The 23,927-nt window shown below is 55.5% G+C and overlaps 4 protein-coding genes across 4 annotated transcripts; 3 read left to right on the plus strand and 1 right to left on the minus strand.

The window, feature by feature from the left end:
• Positions 1-1,341: 1,341 nt before the first annotated feature.
• CDA (cytidine deaminase) lies at positions 1,342-5,431 on the minus strand (the record flags this gene model as incomplete). Its single annotated transcript, XM_080358775.1, has 5 exons — positions 1,342-1,455; positions 2,072-2,129; positions 2,357-2,468; positions 2,798-3,028; positions 5,266-5,431. The coding sequence occupies 5 exons, from the start codon at positions 5,429-5,431 to the stop codon at positions 1,342-1,344; spliced, it is 681 nt and encodes a 226-aa protein (XP_080214901.1).
• A 158-nt stretch (positions 5,432-5,589) lies between these two features.
• Positions 5,590-6,486, plus strand: FAM43B (family with sequence similarity 43 member B; the record flags this gene model as incomplete). The annotated part of the gene is made up of 1 exon (XM_080358910.1): positions 5,590-6,486. The coding sequence occupies one exon, from the start codon at positions 5,590-5,592 to the stop codon at positions 6,484-6,486; it is 897 nt and encodes a 298-aa protein (XP_080215036.1).
• A 1,270-nt stretch (positions 6,487-7,756) lies between these two features.
• On the plus strand, positions 7,757-10,846 carry MUL1 (mitochondrial E3 ubiquitin protein ligase 1). The gene is made up of 4 exons (XM_080358983.1): positions 7,757-7,886; positions 7,986-8,073; positions 8,732-8,852; positions 9,654-10,846. Exons 1-4 carry the CDS (start codon positions 7,767-7,769, stop codon positions 10,381-10,383), a joined length of 1,059 nt encoding a protein of 352 aa, XP_080215109.1. The 5' UTR covers positions 7,757-7,766; the 3' UTR covers positions 10,384-10,846.
• A 2,573-nt stretch (positions 10,847-13,419) lies between these two features.
• On the plus strand, positions 13,420-14,586 carry CAMK2N1 (calcium/calmodulin dependent protein kinase II inhibitor 1; the record flags this gene model as incomplete). The annotated part of the gene is made up of 2 exons (XM_080359010.1): positions 13,420-13,579; positions 14,351-14,586. The coding sequence occupies 2 exons, from the start codon at positions 13,420-13,422 to the stop codon at positions 14,419-14,421; spliced, it is 231 nt and encodes a 76-aa protein (XP_080215136.1). The 3' UTR covers positions 14,422-14,586.
• Between the last annotated feature and the right edge of the window lie 9,341 nt (positions 14,587-23,927).

A 23,927-nucleotide genomic window follows, 5' to 3' on the forward strand; every position in this document is an offset into this window, starting at 1 on the left:
CGGGCTGGACGGGGCTCTGAGCACCCTGAGCTGGTGAAGGTGTCCCTGCCATGGCAGGTCACTGGGTGACCGTTGAAGGTCCCTTCGACCCAAACTGTTCCATTATTTCATGATTCTTTTGCACAACAGAGCACAATGTGATGGAGACTGAGGGACCTGGGGGTTCAGCTGGAGAACAGGAGCTGAGGGGAGACCTTCTGATCTCTGAACTGCCTGAAAGGAGCTTGGAGCCAGGGGGGTCGGGCTCTGCTCCCCAGGAACAAGCGCCAGGAGCAGAGGAAACGGCCTCAAGTTGCGCCCGGGGAGGGTGAGGTTGGATTTAGGAACAATTTCTTCCCCAAAGGGCTGTGGGGCATTGGAACAGGCTGCCCAGGGCAGTGCTGGAGTCACCAGCCCTGGAGGGCTGGACAGACGGACATGAGGTTCTCAGGACATGGGGCAGGGACAGGGGTGGGTTATGGTTGGACTCGATGATCTTGAGGGGCTTTTCCAACCAAAATGATTCTGTATGATACATGGATTCACACACACTGGGTGTGCATTGTGCACAGCCCATCTGAATGTACTTTGTGCATGGCCACAACCGCTTCCCCTGCCCTGTGATTCATCATTTGCTGCAAATGTAGGATTAAAACCAGGGCTGCTTTGATTCCACTGGTGCATGGGCAATAACGCCCAGCGCAGTGCAGGTCAGGAAACGTAACACATTTGTTTTGCATTGCGCGTAATTAATATCACAATCAGCAAACGGCGTTACTCTGGAGGCAGAAAGCCCTCCAAAAGGCCTCAGAAATGCCTCTCCCTCTTCATCCCCACAAATAAGATAAAAGGAAAGCAAACAAGGCAGATAAAACGAGCAAAGGACACAGGGTGATAACCATCCAGTTCCAGCAAATCATCTAATCTGAATTGGCTTATTAATAACTACTGGGGGTGATAGAGCTTTTCCTTTTTGCTTTCACTTCTCATGTAAAGCTGAAGAATGCAGCATTTTCCCAAACAATGATTTGGCATCATTCAGGAGTGGTTTCTGCACCAACAAGCCCAAGCTTGAGCCGTGCATCAAACCCTTCTCCGCTTGTGAACTTCCGCCTTGATTACAGCCATATCTGGACACATTTTTTCTAATAATAGGGATTTTCTATTATTTGATTGCACCACTACCCCAGGGCAAAGCGGGGTCTGTGAATCAGTGCTAAACAAGAAAGTGAGAGAGAGGAACGAGTCACTTAATGCTATAAACACATTTCCCATTGCATCGTGCCCTAAAAGCCGCTTACATACTGGGGAAATTGGGGAAAACCATCCTCCCCGGCTGCCGAGGGGCGAAAGCCGCGCTGATCACACCTTCTTCAGGTCCTCGGGGCCGAAGGAGAGCGGCAGCAGCTCCTCCAGCCTCTTGACAATGTAGGTGCCATCAGCTTTGGTCAGGTAGATGTCCCAGTCCGTGCCAAACTGGAGAAGAAGAGGAGAAAAAAGTGCCCTATGCAAAACCTGCACTTCTTCCTTAAATTACCCAAATAACGTGGTTTTTTGGCTGAGTTTGTAGGGAGCATCCTGCTCTATTGCATGTGTTTTGGGGCGGCTTTTCAGCATCACCTCCCCCAGGGGGTATTTTGGGTTAAGATGCTGTGGTTTTGCCCCACCTGGGGTGAAACCCGGTGCCTCCAAACCCATCAAATCCATCCTTTGAACTGAGCCCTATATTCCCTAAAATATTAACCCCCCAAAACCGGGCTGGGGAGGAGGGAGGGGACAGCAGGATGGGCTTGTTTTTTGCAGGAAAAAGAACATTTTCAGGCTTCTAGGGTCAAACTCTGCACCTGAGAGGAATAAAACCCCCCAGGGAGGGTGAGTTAATGGATTCCCACTGGTCACCTGGTCCTGTGGGACGGGGAGCAATGAATAAAGAAATAAATACCCCTTTCCCAGTAAATAAAGCAATTTGAGGTGCCCAGAGCCCTGGGGCTGGGGACAGGGGGGTTACAACCCCCTCCCTTTGCACCTCTGGGTGTTTTGGGGGGAGATGTTGGGGGTCAGGAGACACGGGACCCCCCACACAAGCCATCACCTCTCTCATCACTTGTCTGCAGGCGCCGCAGGGCACGATGAAGTTGTCCCCCATGTCACTGCCAAAGGAGAAGGGCACAGAGCTTAGAGCTGGGGGGGACACCTGTAAAAAGACCCTCATGTGCCAATAAATACAGAGCCACAGCAGATTTCCCCTTAAATCACCCCCCCAAAAAACACGCGGACACCTGCCTCCCCACCAAAATACACCCAGGCTGCTGTGGTGTGGGGCGGCGGGGGGGTCACGCTGGGTTTTCCCCGCTGTCCCCCGCACCGTGTCACTTACCTGGCGATGGCCATGGCCCTGAAGCTGGTGTGTCCCTCAGAGATGGCTTTTAGGATGGCGGTGCGCTCGGCGCACACCCCCAGGCTGTAACAGGCGTTCTCCACGTTGCACCCTGCGGGGACACCCCCGGCACCCGCTCAGCCAGCCCCAAACCCCCGGGTGATGTTTTAGGGGGGAGAAATTTGCAAAAAAAAAACATTAAAAAGCCATTTTTCACGCGCACCACCCTATCCTGGCCTCTTACCAACGCATTCCTCACTTCCTCGATTTATTTCCTATATTTTCCGCAATCTTTGGCTCGCTACGCGACGGCGGCTGCCAAGGGGCACGGGGAGGGGGGACCAGCACCTTGTGCCGACCCCTCTGAACCCCCACCCACGGCCAAAGCATTGCAGCGGGACCCCAAAACCCAACGGGGGGGTTTGCACGGCGCCGTCTTACCGGAGAAGATCTCCCCGCCGGCGGTGAGCAGCGCGGCGCCCACCGGGAAGCGGCTGTAGGGGCAATAAGCGGAATGTTTGGCCTCCTGGCTGCGGCGAAGCAAAAGCTGCAGTTTGTCCCCATGGGGACGGCCCGGGGGGGCAGTGGGGGCCGGGTGCTGCCTGTCACCCTCCTCCATGCCTGCAACCTGCCTGTCCTGCCCGCTGACGCCGCGGTTAAATATTTCCTCGCCTGGAAAATAGAGCGACCGGCCCCACCAGGATAACGCCCCATTGAGCGGCCGAACCCCGGGGAGCATCTCGGGGTGCAGCCCTGACCCCCCAGATTCACGCACAGGAGGGTCCTGTGTCCTCTCCCTGCCTTTTGTCTCGTTTTTCCCTATTTCTCCTTTTATTTATTTAATTTTTTTTACCTCTTTTCTCTGTCCCGGCACTGCGTTTTTCCTCACTGTTTTGTTTGGTTGCGTTTTGTTATCCTTCCCAGTTGAAAACTGGTTGCGTGGCTCCACGGGAAAATGTCATTAAATCATTCCTGGTGGGGGTAGAACAGCAGCTCCTGATCAGTGAGATGAAAAGAAATACATTAATTTGATTGAAAACAGAAAAAACCCACATAGATATATTACATTTTCCCAGGTCTTTTAAATCCCAGCTGCCAGGCAGCTGGTTGAAGGCAGAGGTAATAAAACCCCATTTAGGGATGTTCGAGCCCAAATTCTTCTGCGAGATTCAGCCATGAGGGGTAAAGGGCTCCCAGGATGAGGAAATGAATCTTTAATTAAAGTGATCTCTTCTTAATTAAAGATATCTCTATTTTTGCCCTTGCTGGAGGAGCTCATTGCCCCATTTTCTGGCTGCGAGTGCGGGTGTCGCAGCCCTCGTTGATTTATCACCGGGATTTTTGTGCGGTTTGCTGGATTTTGGGAGGACTTTGACCTTACCCGCTGGTTTTGGCAGCAAACCTCGGCGCTGGGTCGGTGCCAATGAGCCCCGAACGGGACGGGATGTGGCGCCCCAATTGGTGCGATGTAAACACCAGCAGCTGAAAATGGGGTGTGGGACAGCAAGGGGACCACAGATACACCCAAAAAGTCAAAACCAGCAGGCTGAGGTCTCTACTGTCCCAAGGGATAACCAAGAGACTTGCTTTCCTCACTCTGTGCAGTTGCTTGTTCACCCTGAAACCTAATGATGACAGCTATTTGCAAGGGCAGCCAGTCAAGGCAATAAGCAGCTGGAGGAGGGATTAGGATCCCTGAATCAGCGCGGAGCCCTTTTTTTAGGCTTTCAAAGTGCAAATCCTCGTTGTCTTCCCCTCTAAAAGGAGACACAGATGCTCCTGTGTCCCCCCAATACTGTTACGTGGCACAAAAACACGAGAGAAAAGGAAAACCAGCCCTGAGGCAGCTGGTGGGGGCACAACCAGGAAACTCCTCCTAAATAATATGGGTGTCTATAAATAAACAAGCTTTTGGGGAGGGTTTAATGCCCTGTCGATATGGACCCCAAGCAATTAAACAAAATTTGAGCCCTTACCTCTGGTGACAAGAGCGAGAACAGAAGCAAGAAACAGGCGCTGGCGTGGATAGAAACCTTCCTCATTCGCACTAATTTACTAATTGCCACCTCCCCAAGACCATCCTCACGCCAGGAGCAAAGCACACAGCAGCAGAGCTGAAAAACACAGAAATCCATGCCTTTTTATCTCAGTATTTTGGCTGCAAAAGCCTCCGAGGCTGCTGAGGCCGCGCTGCCTGCAAAGCAGCTATTTTAAGATTGCAGTTGCTTCGCTCAAACCGTAGAAAAACTGGGAAACGGCTGGGAAATGGCTTCCCGCTCCCTGCAACACCGCGCTCAGGTTTCCCCCCCAAAATGGACTCAAACCGGGGGCACACGCTGTTGTTTTACCTGTTTTCCTCCCCGTTTTTTCATCTCAAGGCAGCCAGAGGGTTTGTGGGTCCCCGAGCCTGGGGACCGAGCACAAGAAGCCCAAAGTAGGTAAAAAAAGGTGGAAATAAGGGGTTTAGCTGAATTTTAAACATCCTCAGACTCCCCAAGAAATCCCCCCCAGGTCGTGCTGGTGTTGCATTTATCAGGGAGAAGCCATCCCGGGGCCTCGGCCGGAGTTAAAAGCAACAGGTTAAAAGCCACAAGCTTGGTCTAAGAGGAAGGATGGGGCTGGCTTGGAAATAAAGGGGGAAGAATGGGGGGGTTGAAGCAAAAAATACCAGCAAAACCACAGGATCTGTGAGCGCTGGCGCAGCCCCTCATGCAAAGCGCTGATTTGTGGGGGGGCTGGAAAGTGTTTTGTTGAGCTGGGGTAAGAAGCTGATGTCTGACCCTCCCAAAAATCATCCCCCCCACACTAGATCCTGCTTTAATTTCCTCCCATACAGGTGAGGTTTGGTGCAGGGGGTCTAAGGGCTGAGGGGAGGTGGCGGGGGGGGAGGGAAGTGTGTTTTATTTTACCAGCATCTTGTATTTCCCTGCGTGCTCGGGGCGACGCGGCGTCGCGGGGAGGTGGAGCAGCCCACGGAGAGAGCTGCATCCCCGCAGCCGGCGCAGGCGGCAGCATCTCGGCCAAAAAACGGGCTCCCGCATCCTTCCGAGACAGCATCGGCTCCGGCAGCCGCATCCCGGGGTAGGGGCATCCCCGCTGGGTGGGGAAAGCGGGGTGTGGGGACACCCCCCCAGCTGGATTTGGGGTCTGAGGGGGGGGTGTATCCGCTCGCAAAGGGGTCGCGGCGCGGTCGGGATTAGCGGAGGCGCGCGGGGCGGCCGGAGGGAGCGGAGATGCTGCCCTGGCGCCGGAGCAAGTTCGTGCTGGTGGAAAATGAACGTAAATGCAAAAGCAAGAGCCTGGGGCCGGGGCTGAGCTACGCGGCGTTGCTGGCCGGTTTCCTCCGCTCCTGCCCGGACCTTCTGCCCGACTGCCCGCTGGAGCGGCTGGGCAGCGTTTTCCGCGGAAAACGGCAGAAAGTGGAGCTGAACAAGGAGGACCCGACGTACACGGTGCGGTACCTGGGCAACGCCGTCACCCTGCACGCCAAGGGCGAGGGCTGCACGGAGGAGGCGGTGGGTAAAATCTGGGCGAAAAGCGACGGCGGGGCCGGCGGGGCCAAGATGAAGCTGACGTTGGGACCCCAAGGCATCCGCATGACCCCCTGCGAGAAGGGGACGCGGCGCCCGGGCCACGCGTACCTCCTGCACCGCATCACCTACTGCGCCGCCGACCGCCGGCACCCCAAGATCTTCGCCTGGGTTTACCGGCACCAGGTGAAGAACAAGGCGGTGGTGCTGCGCTGCCACGCTGTCCTGCTCCCCAAAGCCGACAAGGCGCGCGCCATGGCCTTGCTCCTCTACCAAACCTCCGCCGCCGCCTTCAGCGAGTTCAAGAGGCTCAAGAGGCAGAGCGATTTCCGACACGTCCAGCAGCAGCTCCTGGGCGACGCCATCGTCCCCTTGGTCCCCCTGCGCCGGCTGCTCAACGCCAAGTGTCCCTATCGCCCGCCGGCCGAGAGAGCCCGCTGTGCCCCCCGCCTCAGCTCCATCCTGGAGGAGGAGGAGGAGGGAGAAGCCTTCGGCGCCGGGGCAGCTTGCGGTGGGGATGGTGGTCCCACCGCCATGCTGCTCCTGGCCAGGGAGATGCGGGGGTGCAGCCTGCGCGGCCCCCGGCCCCCCGTGTGCTGAGCGTTTTGGGGACAAGCTGCCCACCCCGTGCCTCCAGCCAAATGTGGACCCTCGGGGAGGAATCTGGTGGCTTCGTCTGCAAGGAAGACCCCTGAGTGTGGGGGGGGTTGCACCCTGAGGACCCCCCCAAACATGAACCTGCTCTCATACCTCCTCCTCCGCAGCCATAATAAAATTAATGTGTGTTTTCTGCGGTGTAACGGCGCCTGTGTCTCGCCCAGCCCCAGCCCTGGCAAACAGGAGACGAAGAGTTAAGCTTGGCTTCAAATTTTGCAGGGGGTTTATAACAAATTTACCCCCCGATAAGCTGGGGTGGGGGCTGCGGGGTCCCTGTGTCTTTCCGCACCCACCCTGCGGCACCGAGGGCTGGCGAGAGCTGCAACGCGTAGTCATGGCAACTCGGGTTTTTTAAATATAGAGCTGGGGGGGTGGCACAAGGCTGCCCAAACCGGGGGGGGCTGCCATGGGGCCCTTCAGACCCCCAGCACAGGGCAGTGCTGATCTGCAGCCCCCGCTGCCCACCCCAAAAGCAACACCAAGGCCCTGAACGTCAATAGTTTACCAAAATTTGCTATTTTTTATCTTCTTCTTTTGCTGCTTTCTCGGAATAAACCCTGGGAAGGGGATGGGGGGAGGATACACAGGGTCTTGTGTCCCCCCCCCAACATGGGGCTGGCAGGGACCCCCCAGCCCGGCCATGGCATTGGGGGGTGGGAGGACACTTGAAAATGGGGCTGGGGGGTGAAAGGGGGCTGGGGGCTGCATGCCCCCCCTGAGCCATGTCCTTGCAGTGGGAGCTGTGGATTTGGGTCCCCCCCTCATACCAAGGCCCTAGTGGGGGGGGCACTGGGGGTCCATAGGCCATAGGGCTACTGAGCTTTGGGCCCTGCTACAGCAATCCTAGGGAGTGGTTGGGATTTAGGATAATCCCACCCCCAGGCCTTGTTAGGCTGGGCTTTAGTTTCCCCTCCAAGACCCCTGGAGGGGGGGCTGGGATCTGTCCTGCTCCCCAGCGCTGGGATTAAACCCCCACGGCCCTGTGGGGACACGACCTGTCCTGCCTGCCCCCCCAGGCCCTGTGGCGCTGGGATATGGGCCCCTCCTGCCCCCCAAAAAAGCCTTGTTGGGGGGCTCAGGGCACTTCGTCCCGCTTTTTGCCCCCTCCAGCCCTGGCGGACCGCGTCTCGATGGTCGCGGTGCCGCCCGCTAGAGCGTCCCGGTGACGTCATCACCGTGCGCCGGTGGCGGCGGGCGGTTGCCGCGGTAACGGCGCGGCGGCAATGGAGGGCGGCGGGCGGCCCTCGGCCCTGCAGGCCGCGCTGCTGGCGACCAGCACCGCCCTGACCGCGCTGCTCTACTCCGTGTACCGGCAAAAGGCCCGAGTCGCCCGCGGCCTCGAGGTGGGTGCGAGGGGCCCCCCGGGGAGGGCGCAAGGGCCCGGGCCCCGATCGCGGCCTAGGCCCCTCGGCTGAGCCGCGGCCCCGGTTTGCTCCCCGCAGGGCGCCAGGACGGTGCGGCTGGACGGGGACCTGCGGGCGGTGCTGCTGGAGGCGCCGGGGCGCTGCGTCCCGTATGCGGTCATCGAAGGTAGCGGCGGGACCCAAAGCGTCATCCCTGGGCGGGGATTTAATCTCCACCCCGCGGTTCGGCCCCCATCGGGTCACAGGGTCATTTCGGTTGGAAAAGCCCCTCAAGATCATCCAGTCCAACCATAACCCACCCCTGTCCCTGCCCCATGTCCTGAGAACCTCATGTCCGTCTGTCCAACCCTCCAGGGATGGTGACTCCAGCACTGCCCTGCGCAGCCTGTTCCAATGCCCCACAGCCCTTTGGGGAAGGAATTGTTCCCACATCCAACCTCAACCTCCCCTGGCGCAACTTGAGGCCGTTTCCTCTGGTCCTGGCGCTTGTTCCTGGGGAGCAGAGCCCGACTCCCCTGGCTCCAAGCTCCTTTCAGGCAGTTCAGAGATCAGAAGGTCTCCCCTCAGCTCCTGTTCTCCAGCTGAACCCCCAGGTCCCTCAGTCTCCATCACACTTGTGCTCCAGCCCCTCACCAGCTCCATTGCCCATTGCTCATCTCCCCCTTGTCAGGCAGCCACGGGCTCTCCTGATGGCTCAAAACACGAGCTCTCTGCTCTTCTGTCTCCCTGTCTTTTTCCAGTACTACCCGTATTCACTGTACACCCTAAGAAAGGAAGCAGATGATTAACAAGCACCTCACACACCCTTCGGATTTGCCTTTCAGGTGTGGTGCAGTCCGTGAAGGAGACCCTGAGCAGCCAGTTTGTGGAGAACTGCAAGGGCGTTGTGCAGCGGCTGACGCTGCAGGAGCACAAGATGGTTTGGAACCGAACAACCCACCTCTGGTATGTGCCCAGTGCCCACCCATGTCCCTCTGAGGTGGCCTCGGAGGGCCTGACACACGGAAATGACTTCAAGTGTGGCCAAAGTGACCAAGATGACACAGACATGAACCCCACGGGGCCCTGTGGCCCTGTTACCACTGCCAAAATGGGGCGTGTTTGGCTGGTTTTGGGGCTGGAGGCTTTCAGAGCTCATCTAGGGGCTGTAGACGATGAGCACGTAGAGTGACTCAAGGTGGGCAGAGCGTTTATCAGCAGCATCATGTTGCTGTTTTAGAGGTGGCCACAGGATGGTGTTTCCCGAGCAAAACGGCACTGTCAAACCAGAAATGTAGTTGGATTCGGGCGATACCCGCATCCAGGGGTCTTGGGAGCAGCCTGGCCCCGAGAGCTGCGGAAACAAGAACATGGTGACGCTCTTCCAGCCTCAGCACGTCGGATGATGCTGCTCAAATTTGTACCTGTGACAGGCAGCGCTTCTCACAGAGCGGTTTCTGGCAGCCAGGAACACCACGGGGAGATGAGGGGGAATTCGGGGGGATGAGGCGCTCGCCCGGTGACAGTAAAGCCCACGGTAGTTCTGTGGGGACTGTGGAAGCGCAGAGGTGAGGGTGGAAGACCCAGTGCACACCCAGATGGTGCCATGAGGGAAAAAAACGCTGTTCTCCAGAGAATCCCACCCAAAAATGCTTCACTCAGGACAGGAGACACCTGGCAGTCCCCAAAACAGACGGGTGTTTCCCCGTCAGCCTTGGTGGGAAGCGCCAACGCTCCCATTGGCTTCATCCCCTTTTCCTCCCGCAGGAACGACTATGAGAAGATCATCCACCAGCGAACCAACACCACCCCCTTCGACCTGGTCCCTCCCGAGGAAGGCGCTGGGGTCACCGTCCGCGTGATGAAGCCCCTGGACGCCGCCGAGCTCAGCCTGGAGACGGTGTACGAGAAATTCCACCCCTCGGTGCAGTCCTTCACCGACGTCATCGGTCACTACATCAGCGGGGAGCGTCCCAAGGGCATCCAGGAGACCGAGCAGATGCTGAAGGTGGGGACGGCGCTGACTGGGGTGGGAGAGCTGGTGCTGGACAACGCCACCATCAAGCTGCAGCCGCCCAAGCAGGGCATGCCCTACTACCTCAGCAGCCTGGATTTCAGCACCTTGCTGCAAAAACATGAGGCGAACGTCCGCTTTTGGAAAATCCTCACCGTCATTTTCGGTTTCGCCACCTGCACCGTCCTCTTCTTCATCCTACGGAAGCAATACCGGCACCACCGGGAGCAGCGGCACCTCAAGCAGATGCAGGAGGAATTCCGACAGGCGCAGGAGCGCCTGATGCGCGAGATGAACGCGGAAGGTGGCGAAACGCTCAAAAACGCCTGCGTCGTCTGCTTGAGCAACGCCAAATCCTGCGTCTTCCTGGAGTGCGGCCACGTCTGCTCGTGCAGCGAGTGCTACCGGGCGCTCCCCGAGCCCAAGCGCTGCCCCGTCTGCCGACAGCCCGTGGCCAGGGTGGTTCCCTTGTACAACAGTTAAATTTCTGTGCACTGGGGGAAGCTTTTAGCATTAAAACCGCCTCTCGCAAAGGGGTTTTTTCTCGCCTGCCTGCTTGGGTGGTTGATTTTGGGGAAGCTCCAGAGGTTTTTTGGGGGGTGAGAGATGAGGAGTCCTCGCAAAGAGCGCGGTGCTCGGCTGGGAGGCGCTGTTTTAAGCTCTTCTGTTAAGAGTTGGACTCTTGGGGTTTGTGTCGTGGTTTACTGAGCTTGTGGTCCCTTATAAAAATATTGCGAGGAAAAATAAAGATGTATTATGGCTGCGGAATTGGGGTGATGCTGCCAGCTGGCTCTGAGGAGCCACAGAGCAGGGGGAGTTTTCAGAGAGCTTGTGTGAACACAATCAGTTTTGTGACCATCCGCAAAATCGAGTTGTGACCGTGTCACACCTGGAGGCGAAAACGCTGCGGCCGATTGCTGCGCTTGGCTTGAGCTGGGGTGGAAAATGCGATGTGAAGGAATAAACCAGGATGAAAAGCGTGTTTGTCGTGGATCGTTCCGTGGCCCTGGGCGGGTGACGGGATCTGTGCTCCCCGGGGCGCACATGATGCGCGGATCGACGCCAAAGGAACGTAAATCACGCCAAGTGGGGACCGAGTTGGGGTAGTGAGGGGGATGTACCAAACCTGACACCGGTTGTGACAGACACTGCTGTCCCCTTGTATGTAATGCAGGTGGTACCAAAACCCCAAACATTCACCCAGATGAGGAAAATTCCCTTCCCCAACTCCCCCGTTCTGCCGTAAATCACGTATGGTAATGGCACCTGAGAGAATTAACAATGCTTTAATTAACATTTGCTGTGGCGGCATTGAGTTTTCAATTAGAGACACGCAGGAGCAGGGAGGGGAGCCCCTGGTTTTGGGAGCCTGGAGCAAGAACAGCCAAAAAACCCAGGACTGACACGGGGGGAACCCCCCGCGCCCCATCTGGCGCCTGCAGGCGGGCAGAGCCACCCGCGTCCTCCCACGTGTTTAAAAAATACACAATATTCCATGAAGCTCCAATAAAAAATGGTGAGTTAAACAAGGAAACGGGTTATTTCCTCGTTGAACGTTAAGGAGAAGGGCCCGCCGGCTGTAGATGGCAGTGGCTGCCTGTCGCAGCCAGGCTGCCTGCCCGGCCCTGCCTGCGGGGGGAGAGCAGGGATCCCAGCGGGGAGAAGCCAAACTGGGGTTCGCTGGCGGAGGCATCTCCCTGCTGTCCCCATGGTTATCACCCTCCTGCGCTCTTCATGCCCTCCCGCCGCTGCCGGGAATCAAAATCTCCTTTGATCAGCACAAAAAACCCCCAAAACAAACGAGAAACTCCCAAGACAAAGAGCAAGAAATCCCCGAGGGATGGGCTCTGCCAAATCACACCTGTCATCCCGACAGCCGGGATTTAAGATCCACACCAGCCGAGACCCCGATTCTTTTCCCTAAAAGCAATTTTCTGCTGTAAAAATCATATTTAGAGACTATTTTCTTGAGTATTGCTGCCTATCGCTCCCTGTACCATACCAAGGTTTTGCCCTTCGCTCCCCAGTTGCGGTTTTCTGGGGACCCACCACCCCAAAAAGCCTCGTTCTCTCGATGGGGACAGCAGGGACGTCACCCCCCAGGCAGACAGTGCGGGACGCGGCCTCAAGCCCCAGCATTTTCCCCAGGGAATGGAGCTGTCATGTAAAGCCTAAAAATACCCTTTTTTGGGGGCTGTACTTTCCCCGCTACCTTTCGCCTCCTGTTTTCAAGCTTTCCCCCGCGATATCTCGGGCGGAGATGGAACCTTATGTAAGGAGCTGACAGCTCGGGGGTGTGCGGGATTGGGGCTCGTGCGGCTCTGGGAGCTGAGGATGTCACCAAACGAGGGGTTTTGGGGTGGGAACAGCCCCGGGGCAGATGGACCTGACCCTATGTCCCTGTCCCGCTTGGTCCCAAAATGATCTGGGCTCCAACTTCTGGAAGAAATCCACTGGTGAAGATGTTGTACCAGCCTCACGCAAATGTGGATTTTGCTGCTGTCTCCACTGTCTCCCCAACTCTGCTTCGCAGGGATGCACCAGGAATGCCTGAACCCCCCAAATTAGCTGTGGTCTTCCCCAAAATGGTAACCCCAGCCTTCCCAGGAAGCCCCAGCTGTCTGACTGCTGGGAAATAACCCCGATGGTCTGTGCTGGGGCAGACTCTATGGAATGCTCACAGAGACCCCAAAGCCACCCCACTGTCCCCAGGAAAGGCTTGTACAGGGACATGTCCTGGAGACCGAGAGTGCCCAGACCGACTCCCATGTCGCAGCCCCCCAAAAAGTGCCAGAAGCCCATTGACAAGTCATTTCTGCTGGGGTCTGCAGGGCAGATGTGGGGCTGAGTCCCCTGGGGACCAGTGCTGGGGTCCCCAGGGATGCTGTGGGGCAGCCTGGGCTCCCCAGATGTGGCTGTGGGGCAGCTCCAGGGTCCCCGGGGATGCCGTGGGGCACACTGGGGATGGTGTGTGGCAGCTCCAAGCTCCGCAGGGCTCCTTGTTCAACAGCTCCGGGGAACCAGGGATACTGTGGGGCAGCTCCAGACTCCCCAGGGGTGCCTGTTCGGCAGCTGTGGGCTTCACAGGGATACCGTGGGGTACCCCAGAGATGCTGTGGGGAAGGTCCAGGCTCCCCAGGAATGGTGCGGGGCAGCCGGGGACGCTGTGGGGCAGCTCCGGGCTCCCCAGATGTGGCTGTGGGGCATCCGGGGCTGCTGTGGGGCAGCCGCGGGGATCCCCGGGGTGCGTGGGGCAGCCCCGGCGGGAGGGGCGGTCCCGTTCCCGGGGGCTGTGCCGCTCCCGCCCCGTCCCTCCCGGTCCCGCCCCCCGCTCCTCTATCGCCGCCGCCGCCGGAGCCGCCGCCGCAGCCGCGGAGCCGCCAGCAGCGCCGGGCCGGGATGTGACGGGGCGGCCGCCCCGCGCCCCGCTCCGCCGCTGCCCCGGGCCCGCGGGCCCCGCGCCCCGGGAGGCTGTCGGGGGGCGGCGGCGGCGGCCCCGGGCCCCCCCCCGCCGCCCCCATGTCGGAGGGGCCGCCCTACGGCGAGGGGCAGCTGGCGGGGGACGCGGCCGTGGGGCAGCTGCCGTTCCCCGTCCGCCTCGGCGGCCCCGACGGGCTCCTCGCCGGCGGGCAGGGCAAGCGGCCGCCCAAGCTGGGGCAGATCGGGCGCAGCAAGAGAGGTGGGTGCCGGGGGGACCGGGCGGGGGGCAGCGGGAGGTTCCCCGGGGACGGGAGCGGCCCCGGGTACCCGGCGGGATGTCGGGCGCGGTGCCCCAGGGACCTTCCCGGGGATGCAGGACAGCGGGGACTGTCCCCAGGGACAGGGCACGGTGCACCGGGCGCCTCGCGGTCTATTTGGCATCGTGCCCAAGGGACCTTCCCCAGGGACGTGTCCCCTGGTACCTGCCCGGGATGCAGGGACCGTCCCCGGTGCACAGGGCACCCGGGGGGGCATGGGGACCAGGACCCTTTCTGGGCACGCAGGACACCAGGGACAGGGCACGATGCACCAGGCAACACGCCCAAGGGACCTTCCCCAGGGGTTTTGTGTAGTGGGGACCCTCCTGGGCACTTTGCCGGAGGGTCAATCAGCAGGGACCTTCCCCAGGGACAGACGTTGTCCCCCCAGGACCATCCCCAGGGTGTAGAGGAGAAGGGACTGTCCCTGGGGACAAAGCATCGTACCCCAGGCACAGGAACCTTCCCTAGGGACAAGGCACCAGCACCGGGGTTGGGGTACCAGGTACCCTCCCCAGGGATGGGGCACAATGTGCTGGGTACTCTGGGGGGTTTCAGGAACCGTGCACCAGGTACCGATACCCCCCAGGCTTCACCAGGGATGCAGAACTCCCCCAAGCCCACCCTGAGGTGCCACCACCCTGGGGTGACCTTGGGCGAGAGGAGCACGGCGGCAGCATATTCATCACCGTTCTGTTCTTTCTGCTTTCCAGTGGTTATTGAAGACGATAGAATTGATGATGTGCTGCAAAATCTCACAGAAAAAGCCCCTCCTGGTGTTTAAAGCCTCCCCGGGGACGCTCGGCTGGAGCTGAGGGGGTCAGGGGGTGGTGGTGGTGGGGTCGCTTTACAACGGCGCAGGTTATCGGCAACAAATAAAGAAATCAGAGCCCCCCGCAGCACCGCACCGAGTGAGCATCCTCGCCAGCCCGCGGCCCCCAGCACCACATCCTGCCCTCGGGGAGACGCAGAGGGAAAGCGGCGAGCGAGACGAAGCCCGGCGACAGATCAAATCATACATTAAAATAGAAAAGAAATCAATTGGAAAAGTAATGACCCGCTCCAGCGCCCTCACACCCCAACCCGCTGACTACAAACGGAGGCGTCGCGGCTCCGAATCACCCGCGGTTTCTTTTCTCGGTGCGATGAACATGGCGAGACGGGGGGTAAGAGGGAAAGGGGCAGCGATGGAGGGAGGGGGGGCGGCCCCGGGGTCCCCCCGGGACGGTTGTTCCCAGCGGGCACCTTGTTTACATTATTTAATCTTGCAAAAATGAATCCGTGCACTTGGATGTACCACGCTCTCCCCTCTTCCTTCCGTTCTTTTTTATGTTGATGTCTTTGGATGTTGGGAAATGATATATAAAAATATATATATATATATTTCATTTTAGTCACGTTTTAAGGTTCTCGAGGGGAAAAAAAAAAAACCAACAGAAACAAAACTTTTATAAAGGAAAGGCCTAGAGGAAGAATTGCTGGTTTATTTTTTAAAGCTTGTACTTCTCGGTTGCTGTGAGCAAAGGGACAGATTTTATATGTACGGGGGGGCGGGGGGACGCTCGGCTTTTCTAACCACCATGCGGTCTGTACTGTGAGTGCTCTTGGTTTTATTTTTCTTATATTGTGGCCGTTTTCTTTCTTTAATAGATTGTATTAAAAACATATATATATATATACAAGAAATAATCTAATGTAATCACAAGAGTGCCAAACACTTGGAGATGCCGGAGGGCAGCGATTCCCTCCCCGAGTCAAGCAGCGCTCGGGGTTTTCTGCTCTTTCTAGGGCTCGGTCGGTCTCTCGTGGGGTTTTCTTTAACTTCTCTTTTCTAATCTTTCTTTTTAACTATTTTGCATGACTTGCATATAAAAAAAATAGGGGAAAAAGAAAGCGCCTCTCGCGCCAGCGTTCGGTTCCTTGTTCCTGTTTGCGACTCTAAAACAGACCTCAAGGCAGGGTCTTTTTCTTTCCTTTCCTCCTTTTTCTTAAATATTGTGTATGTTGCACTTTTATCCACTACACAGGGCTATTTCTGCAATGTCCAAATAAAAAGGAAAAATGAAACAAAATGGAAAAATATATACATATATATATATATATATAAGGAATAAGTGCGGATGTGCCGTGCTTCCCCGTGTGCTGCGGGGCCCAGCGCTGCCAGCATCCCACCCCAAAAACGCCAAAATACACCAGAAAAAACCTCTCCACGACCCCCGCCACTGGGGTCATGCTGCGCCCTGAATAATTAATTATAATTAATATTAATTTATGCGATTTGGTGGTTGGTTGGTTGCTGGGAAAACGCCCCCAGGGCACAAATTCCCAACGCGAGGTCCCAAAAGCGGCTGCTGGGGATGGGGAGGGGGACACAAAAAGGCGGCTTTGCGGCTGGGAAAACCTATGAGAAATGGGATTTTCATCCCAAACTCAAACCCAAATCTCGGCCGGTTCCCCGCGATCGCATCGTTAATCATTGCCCCGGAGCAGCGTTAATCAGCCCTTATCGCTCCCACCAAACCTTTGTGCCGGGTGGGGGGGAATACAATCATTCCATGGGAAACGGGTCCTGGGGACAGGGTTTTATTGCAAATAAAGCAATGTATTGCAATAAAAGCAGCGTGATGCCGAGCAGGGCCGGCGCTGCTTCATACGGCGATGGCTGGAGGGGGAAAACTGATAATTTTGGGGTGGGATGGGGAGCCGGCGCTGGCCAAACACCCCCATTTTCAGGCTCCAGCTCCTTTGCTATTTATCTCTCCATTTCTAACCCCCACAGCCTCTCACGGGTAGGGGATGGGATGGGGAGATTTGCTCAAGCGCTCCCTGGAAAAACAACCAAACCAACCAAAATGAAACCAAACAAAACACAACAAATACTTGAATTCTTTGCCCATTGGGTTCAGCTCCGAGGTCCCAGGGGTTGGACTCGGGTGACACCACCAACAATTTGGCCCTGGGATTTTCCATCCTGGGTGACCCCACGTACCTGCAAAGCACGAGATGGGCTTGAGGGAAGGTTCTTTTTCCCTATTCTAGTGGTTTTTACCCCAACCAGCAGCTGGGTGTGCGGAGCCGCAGCCCACAGAGGAGCAGAGCATCCTGCATCCCAAGCAGCTCAGACACATAACCATGGGCTTTTATATACCAAAAAGCCCCAGTTTTGCATTAAAACCTGATCTACGGGTCTGCCAGACCCAATTACCCACTTCTTCCCCATACATAAAAACACCAAAACAACCTAAACACCCCAAAACCCAGCTGCACCAGACCAGGTGCTGCAGTGATGCGGTGCCAGGAACCCCCCAAAAAACCCCTCGACATCCCAGAAGGGAGCAGAAAAATCCCGAAAGCCGAGGGGGAAGGGAAGCTGAAAGGAGAGGAGATTCTGCTAAATTATAAACCGCTTCTTTTATCTGCATCTTTCATGCACAGCACATCAATAATGGAGCAGGAGAGGGCAGCGACGCGGCGGCTGCCGGCGAGGATGAGGATGGAGGAGCAATAAAAAGGGGGTTGCGGGATGTATATGGGGGAAAGATGCACCCCAGAGGCTGAGCTGGGGATCCCCCAGCCACGCATCGCCAGGAGATGATATTCTGAAGGAGGATTTAAGGATTAAGGCGGCCGCGGGACAGGAGTTTATTGCATACATTATTTAACAGATGGCCCAGCGCCGGCAGGCGGCTGCCTGCGATCTCCACGGTGACCTTGGCCGGGAGACGCCGGTGTCACCGCCGGGATCTGGTTACCGGGACCAGTGGGGAAAATATATAAAAACAACCCAAAAAATACAATAAAACACCCCCCAGCACCCAGGGAGCCAGTACCCAGCAGCTCCAGTGCCAAATCCCCATGGAAACCACAAAAGAAATCAAAATCCTCACCCACCCAACTCTGGCCCATATGTTCTGCTGGTTTTGGCAGCGGTGGGAGAAAAAGGAGGAAAAATTAAAAATAATTTTAAAAAAAAGCGCTGTTTGTGGGTTTATTTACTGAAACTTGGCACCTTTGGAAGGAGGAGGTGGTGGAGGGACAAAGGTGCAAAGGTCCTGGTGGCACCCGGAGCGGTTGCTGCACCCAAACAGGCACTTATAGCCCAAATTCCCGGGGATTTTGGCACTAGGGGGAAGGTGCTAAAACAATTGCTCCCCCAGCAAACCCGACCCTGACCCCTCACACCCAAAATCCATGGGGGGTATTTTTATCCATCTCAAAATCATCACATTTTCTGCAGGATTTAAACCCTCGCATCATCAGCCCTTTGCATCATGTAAACCCCCATGGGGATGATACCAGCATCACAGATGCCCATTTTGGGGCTGTATCAGTGTCCCCGCCACTCATTTCCCATATCAGTTTGTAATAATCCATAGGAAAACACCCCAAAAATCAAGGGCAGTGGGTTGCAGCCAGGGAGAAGCAGGAGAGCCCCCCAAAGTGCTTCACCCAAAAGGATGCCCATGTAGCAACCGCCCAAAATAAATACTCCTCCTTTATTCTGTTCATCCTACCAAAACTAGGGCATGTTAAACTAGGCCAGCGCTCCCCTGCAAAGTGATTTATTTTTCATGGGGGGCCGCAGAGCAGCGTGTCCAGGACAGGGATGCTCCATCCTGACCCCAAACGCCACCGTTTTGGGGAAGAAAATGGGGTCAGTTATTCCTCTTGTTGAGAATAAATACAACAAACCACAATGACTCAGAAGGAGGCGGTTTAAGCGAATTTCAGCGGAAAAAGACATGAAACCGGTCATTTTAACGGTCTCAAACCCGCTTTGATCCATTCTCTCGAGACCGCTGCTGCTTCCCGCCGTGCACCGTTAATGGTTCATATTGCGGCGCCACCGACATAACGTACGCTTTAGGAAAATAGAAGAATGGGCAAAAATGGGCAAAAACATGAAGGAAATTCTGCCCTGCAGGAAAATTATTTATTTTATTTTATTTTCCCCTCGCTTTTTTAACACGGGAATAAGAAAAACCCAGCGGCTGCGCCATCTCAGCTCCAAGTTCTGTGTGGGGTGATGCAGGCCTTGGGCATTCTTTTGACTTTTTAATATTTGTTTTCCACTGAATTTCTCTCTGCCTTTAGGGTTCACCCCAGGAGAAGGGCCTCTTGCAGGATGGGGCCAAACCGCCACTTTTTGGGGGGATTTTGGGGTGCTGCGGGTCCCCCATCCCCAGGCTCTCTGTCCCACAGCCACTAGAGGCCACTGGGGCTCTGTGATCCCACCCGATTCAGCCACTCGGGACGTTTGGACACAACATCAGCGCCCAAAAGGCCGAAATGGATGGGAGAAAAATAATCTAACACACAAGCAGCACAATTTGGGGCTCATCTCCCATCTCCACTGGTACCCCCAGAGCATCAGAGACTGCATGGGAGATGCTAAAAGAGCTGCTTTTCACCCCAAATCCCTCCTGCTGCCCGTCTCTGGGAGCCCCAAAGCGGAGCTGCCACTCTCCCCAGGCTCCTTCTTTTCTTTTTAGCCTGGAGTTAAAATTTCTAGGATATTCACAACAGCTGCTCCCGCTAATGAGGACTAAGCGAAACATCAGACATCTTCATTTATACATCGCTCAAGGTGTCAAACTGTTGCTTTACAATAACAAGTGGGAGACACCTCACCAAATAAAAGAAGAAAAGTTTCAGTCTGAGCTAAATGCAGAAGCAGATGCTCAAATAAAACCCAAACCTGAGCAAAGCACCAGGCTCTGCAACCCCACCGGTTCAATATCCAACATTAGAGGGGGTTTGCAACCCTACTGATGTTTTATCGGTTAAATATTCAAGGTTAGAGGGGGGTTATTTTTATTATTTGGGGGGGATGCCTGCACAACCTCATATTTTTCCAACTCAGGAGCATTTTCACATACTCAGTGGGCAGATACAAAAGAAACCTGTGGAATTAGGGCTCCCTCTCCATGCTGTGGCATTGCAATTATTAATATATATTAATTTATATATATATATATATATATAAAATTTTGCAGACATGCGTGTGTGACACCTGTACGAGCCCTTTGCTTTGAAGACCCCCCTGTTCCTGGTGGCTTTTTAACATCTCCCCATCCCACTCATCCTTTCCTATTGTTTGATGAGCAAACATGGAAAGAAGGGGAGAAAAGCAGCTGCCAGGAGCATCTCTTGGGGTCCCCAGAGCTTTGTGTCCATGGCTTGGAACAACCAGCCCCTTTCCAGAGTGGGGGACAGAAGAAAAGCAAAGCAAAATAAGCAAGGCACAAAAATACACCCCCCCCCCCAGCACCAGCCCGTGTGATTTAACACCCTGAAATACCCGGTGGTGACTCACGGTGCTGGGATGGGGCCAATCCAGCTCTGAGTCAGTCGCGCTCAGCTGTGTTTGCCCCCCACACACCCCCCGTTTCCCAGTTTTGCTCCAAACCTGCTCAAATACAAACAAATAGGCAGCGATTCAGAGACAACACAATGGGGCTCAGATGGTGGTGGCCCCTCCTAACCCCCCCGGCATCCCCAAATCCCCAACAACGGGGCCAGACACACCAGCGTTTTGCAAAAGCCAGGCTTGGGGAGCATTAAAGGGGCTCTTAAAAAACCAAAATGTATTTTTGGAGGGGGACACACACCCAGGAGGTTCTCGCCACAAGGAATCACTCAGGATTTTCCAACTAGCTCTAATTAATTAGCATTTCCTCAGCTTAGCATCGTTTTAAACCTGAAGCACCGACTAATTCCCCACGGTTGTGTGCAGAGGGAGAAAATACGGAGCCAAGACCCTGCCCGGTGCTGGCTGAGGGGATGGATGAAGAACCAGGACTGGGACACCCCCATTGCGAGGGGTGGTGGGTGCTGGTGGAACTGGGACCAGGCTGGGTGCAAGCCAGTCCCAGCCCTTCCCAAGCCACAGCACCCTATGACATCCCCAGCGGGACGGAAAAGAGCCAGAAACAGGGTTTATTTGGGAAGGAGTGCCTTTGGAAAGCCAGCCTGGGGTTATTTTCAACTGATCTGGACAAATAAATGGGGGGGAGCCTCTTAGAGCAAACAAATGTTGTGTGCCATGGTGAGCAAGATCTAGCATGGTGCAAAGCCAAGCCAGGCTTAACCACCCACGCGGTTTAACCTCCCGGGATTCTCCAGGCCAGGGTAATCCCAGCCTGGTCACCCAGGTTAACGCAGGTGAGGAATGGCAGAGGGTGAGCGGCCCTGCACCGCGGGCAGGACGAGACCCGCAGCATCCTCAGCATCCTCAACCCATCTCCATGGCAACAGGGTTCAGCTCCAAATTGGCGGCGGGTGCCGGGGAAGCAGGGGCGAGGAGGGGGCTCCAAAGGACACCCAGCACAGCAAAACAACGAGGTTTCATAATTAAAAATAAATAAAGAACTTCGCATCTCAGTGCGCCGGGAGCGAGCGCGAGGGGAAGCTGAGGCCACGACGCAGCGACATCCCCCAGGACACCCCCATTGGGAGGTTTGGGGAGGTGCGCCCCATCCCATCACCGCTCAGCACAGTTCCTGCTCAGCCTTCCCAGTTTAACCTTTCCTTTCCAGCCAGAAGCGAACAGCCACAAAACCTTCAAAACATTCACCCTGAGCACCAGGGAAACAAATAATGCATGCCGGGCAGATGCGGGTGGGAGGGCGCCCAGGCGGGTGTACGGATGCTCGCGGGTGTTCGGATGCTCCGGGGGCCCCCGCAGCCGCTCACCCCCGCGCCGCCGGCTGCAGCACTGTTACACAAGGCTGCCAGCACTTGCATAAGACGCAGCAGTGCGCACAGCCCCGAGGAGAGAGGAAAGAGCAGCAGGACCCACGGCCCCAGAGCTGCGTCGCGGGGTGGGACCCATGGCCTGAGCCCGGCTTGTCTCATGGGTCCCACAGCAGGGACAGTTGTGCCTAAATGCGGTGACATCCCCAACCCCATCCCTTCATCATCCTCACCGGGGAGACCCAATAAATGAGGAATTCAACCCGCCGCAGCTCAAACCCAGGACAAAAGCTGCCGAAACCCCCAAAGCCAGTGAACAGCACGCACATCAGCCCTGCAGCATCCAGCACTCGCTTGCCGCCACTTCAAGCCATGGGATTGGGGAATAGCTCCAAAGACAAACCAGTTTTTAAAGGTTTTTAACCAAACATGAAGGGGTGTGGGACAGGGAAGGTTGGGAGCAGCATCTCCCGCTCCTGGGGAGGCTCCACAGGGCAGCAAACACACGGTTGAGCAGCAGCCATCGACCCCCAGCCCTCACCCCAGGAACATACACATCAGCAACACAGAGATGCATTTGGCCAAAACACCCAGTAATTTTGCATCTTGATGCACCAAAGTAATATTGTTTCTACCCATCACGGTGCTTTGGCATCAGTTCACCTTGCACAAGCAAGAGAGGGTTGCAAGGAGCTGCAGCCCCAACCCGACCACCTTTCCAAAGGCATTTACACCCCACATTCCAGGTGTAAATTTCCCCCAACCCTGCGCATCCACATGTATTTATCATACATCCCTTTGCCTTCCTTCTTTGTGCATGGAAAGAGTTAACAAGACAAAAAGAAGCCAAGAAAGCCCCTAATTTAATGGGCAGGGAGCTCACAGACCTTTAGCTGAGTTTTTTGCACATCTACACTAGAATATCTGCACATTCAGGAGATTTAATGACATGAACAACTGAAGGGACCACACAGGACTCGTGCTCCTGTGTAAATCCCAACCTGACACACACTGCCCCTGGCAAAGGTGACTTTGGAGGTGGCATAAAAGAGCAGAAAACCAGAAAAGGCCATTGCACAGAGCATAGAATTCTACCAATTTAAATGCAATACCCAAAATCAACAGTGCAAAGCCACCAGCATCCCCGGAGCCAAAACAAACACTTACCAGTGACCCTTGGGTGGTGACAGCAGCTCCTTGTAGCATAAAGGGACAAACTTCCATCCTCCTGTCCCATTTGAGCTGGGGAATGGCCCAAGAACAGCACCAGCTGGTGTGCAAACATCTCAAAAAGAGGACACAAACAGGCTCCCCACACACCCATCCCTCCTGCAAACCCCCCAAACCTCTGCTTTAGGTCTTATATTACCTTTGGGACCAAGAAACTCAGAGCAGCTGTCCTGGGTGTGAGTATAGAGAGGGAGGGGGAAAAAACCACAACCCAAAACGGCCCAAACTCCAGGTGTTTAAAGAGCTTCCAGCCCAGGTGATTCCCACTAATACACATAATTAAGATTATGCCCAGCAAAGTGCATGTGTGGGGTCACTAAACCCCACTAAAACCCCTATTTTCCTGCAAAAAAGGTGGTGTGTGAAATTAGGGGCAACTGGCAACTATTTCTGCTCCTGCAGCTTCTTGTGTGACGAGCACCCCTGAGAAATACAGCAAAAGCTCTGGGCATATTTTATAGATTAAATTCCACATGTATATATGCATTTCTACCTTATCCATGTTGTGCGCTCAGCAGAGTTGCAAGGTGTGGGGCTGGCTGGTTTTGGGTGGAAAGCTTGGGAGTTTGGGGTCAAAAGGAGCTGCTGGGTGTACAGAAGCTTCCATCCCATGGGGGCTGAATTTAGGGGCTCCCTGGACCCCTTGTTTCCCCTTATTTGATGGGCAGAACCCTCTGGAAATCCCTTCTCCTTCCTCATGCATGGGTTTACTCTCTTTTTTATTTTCCTTAATTTCTGGATCTTGGAGATGGAGCCAGACAAACGCAACCGATTGTGTAACGTTTTGCTCCAAAAGCTTCTTAAACAGCCACATATTTCTATTGGATTTCCCTTGCCCTTCGCTGCTGATTACTGGAGTATTTATATATAAATAGAAGCTGTCTTCCCCATAATCTGCTTGTTTCTCCTAATTAACTCGGGGCTGCGCTCGCCGCGTTGCTCAGCCCTTGGGTTTTGGGGGTGCCGGGATCTGGCAGCACTCCGTGAACCCAAATCTGCCAGATTGGGGCTGGAATTGCTTTTGAGCTGGTTTCGAGGGAGCAAAACCCTCCTGGCACCCAGAAACTTGGGAAAAAAGCCCCTTTTCTAAACTTTTCTGTGCACAGTATCAGCCCCAACATCCTCCTCATCCACCCAGCCCCCTGCTCAAACACCATTTCTTCGCTGCACCTTCATCCTCACCGACTTTTCCCCTCATTTATGGAACATCTCCATTTGCTAATTATTTTAATCATTATTACTCATCTTTTCTCTTCTTTACCACCCCCCCCGCCCCTTAATACTTCATCTTGGGCCTGTCAATCACTTTAATAGCTGTTTACAACCTATCATCAAGTCTTGCATAACATCCTCATGACTTCGGCT

Source organism: Nesoenas mayeri, assembly GCF_963082525.1.
Source record: "Nesoenas mayeri genome assembly, chromosome: 24".
Taxonomy (NCBI): domain Eukaryota; kingdom Metazoa; phylum Chordata; class Aves; order Columbiformes; family Columbidae; genus Nesoenas; species Nesoenas mayeri.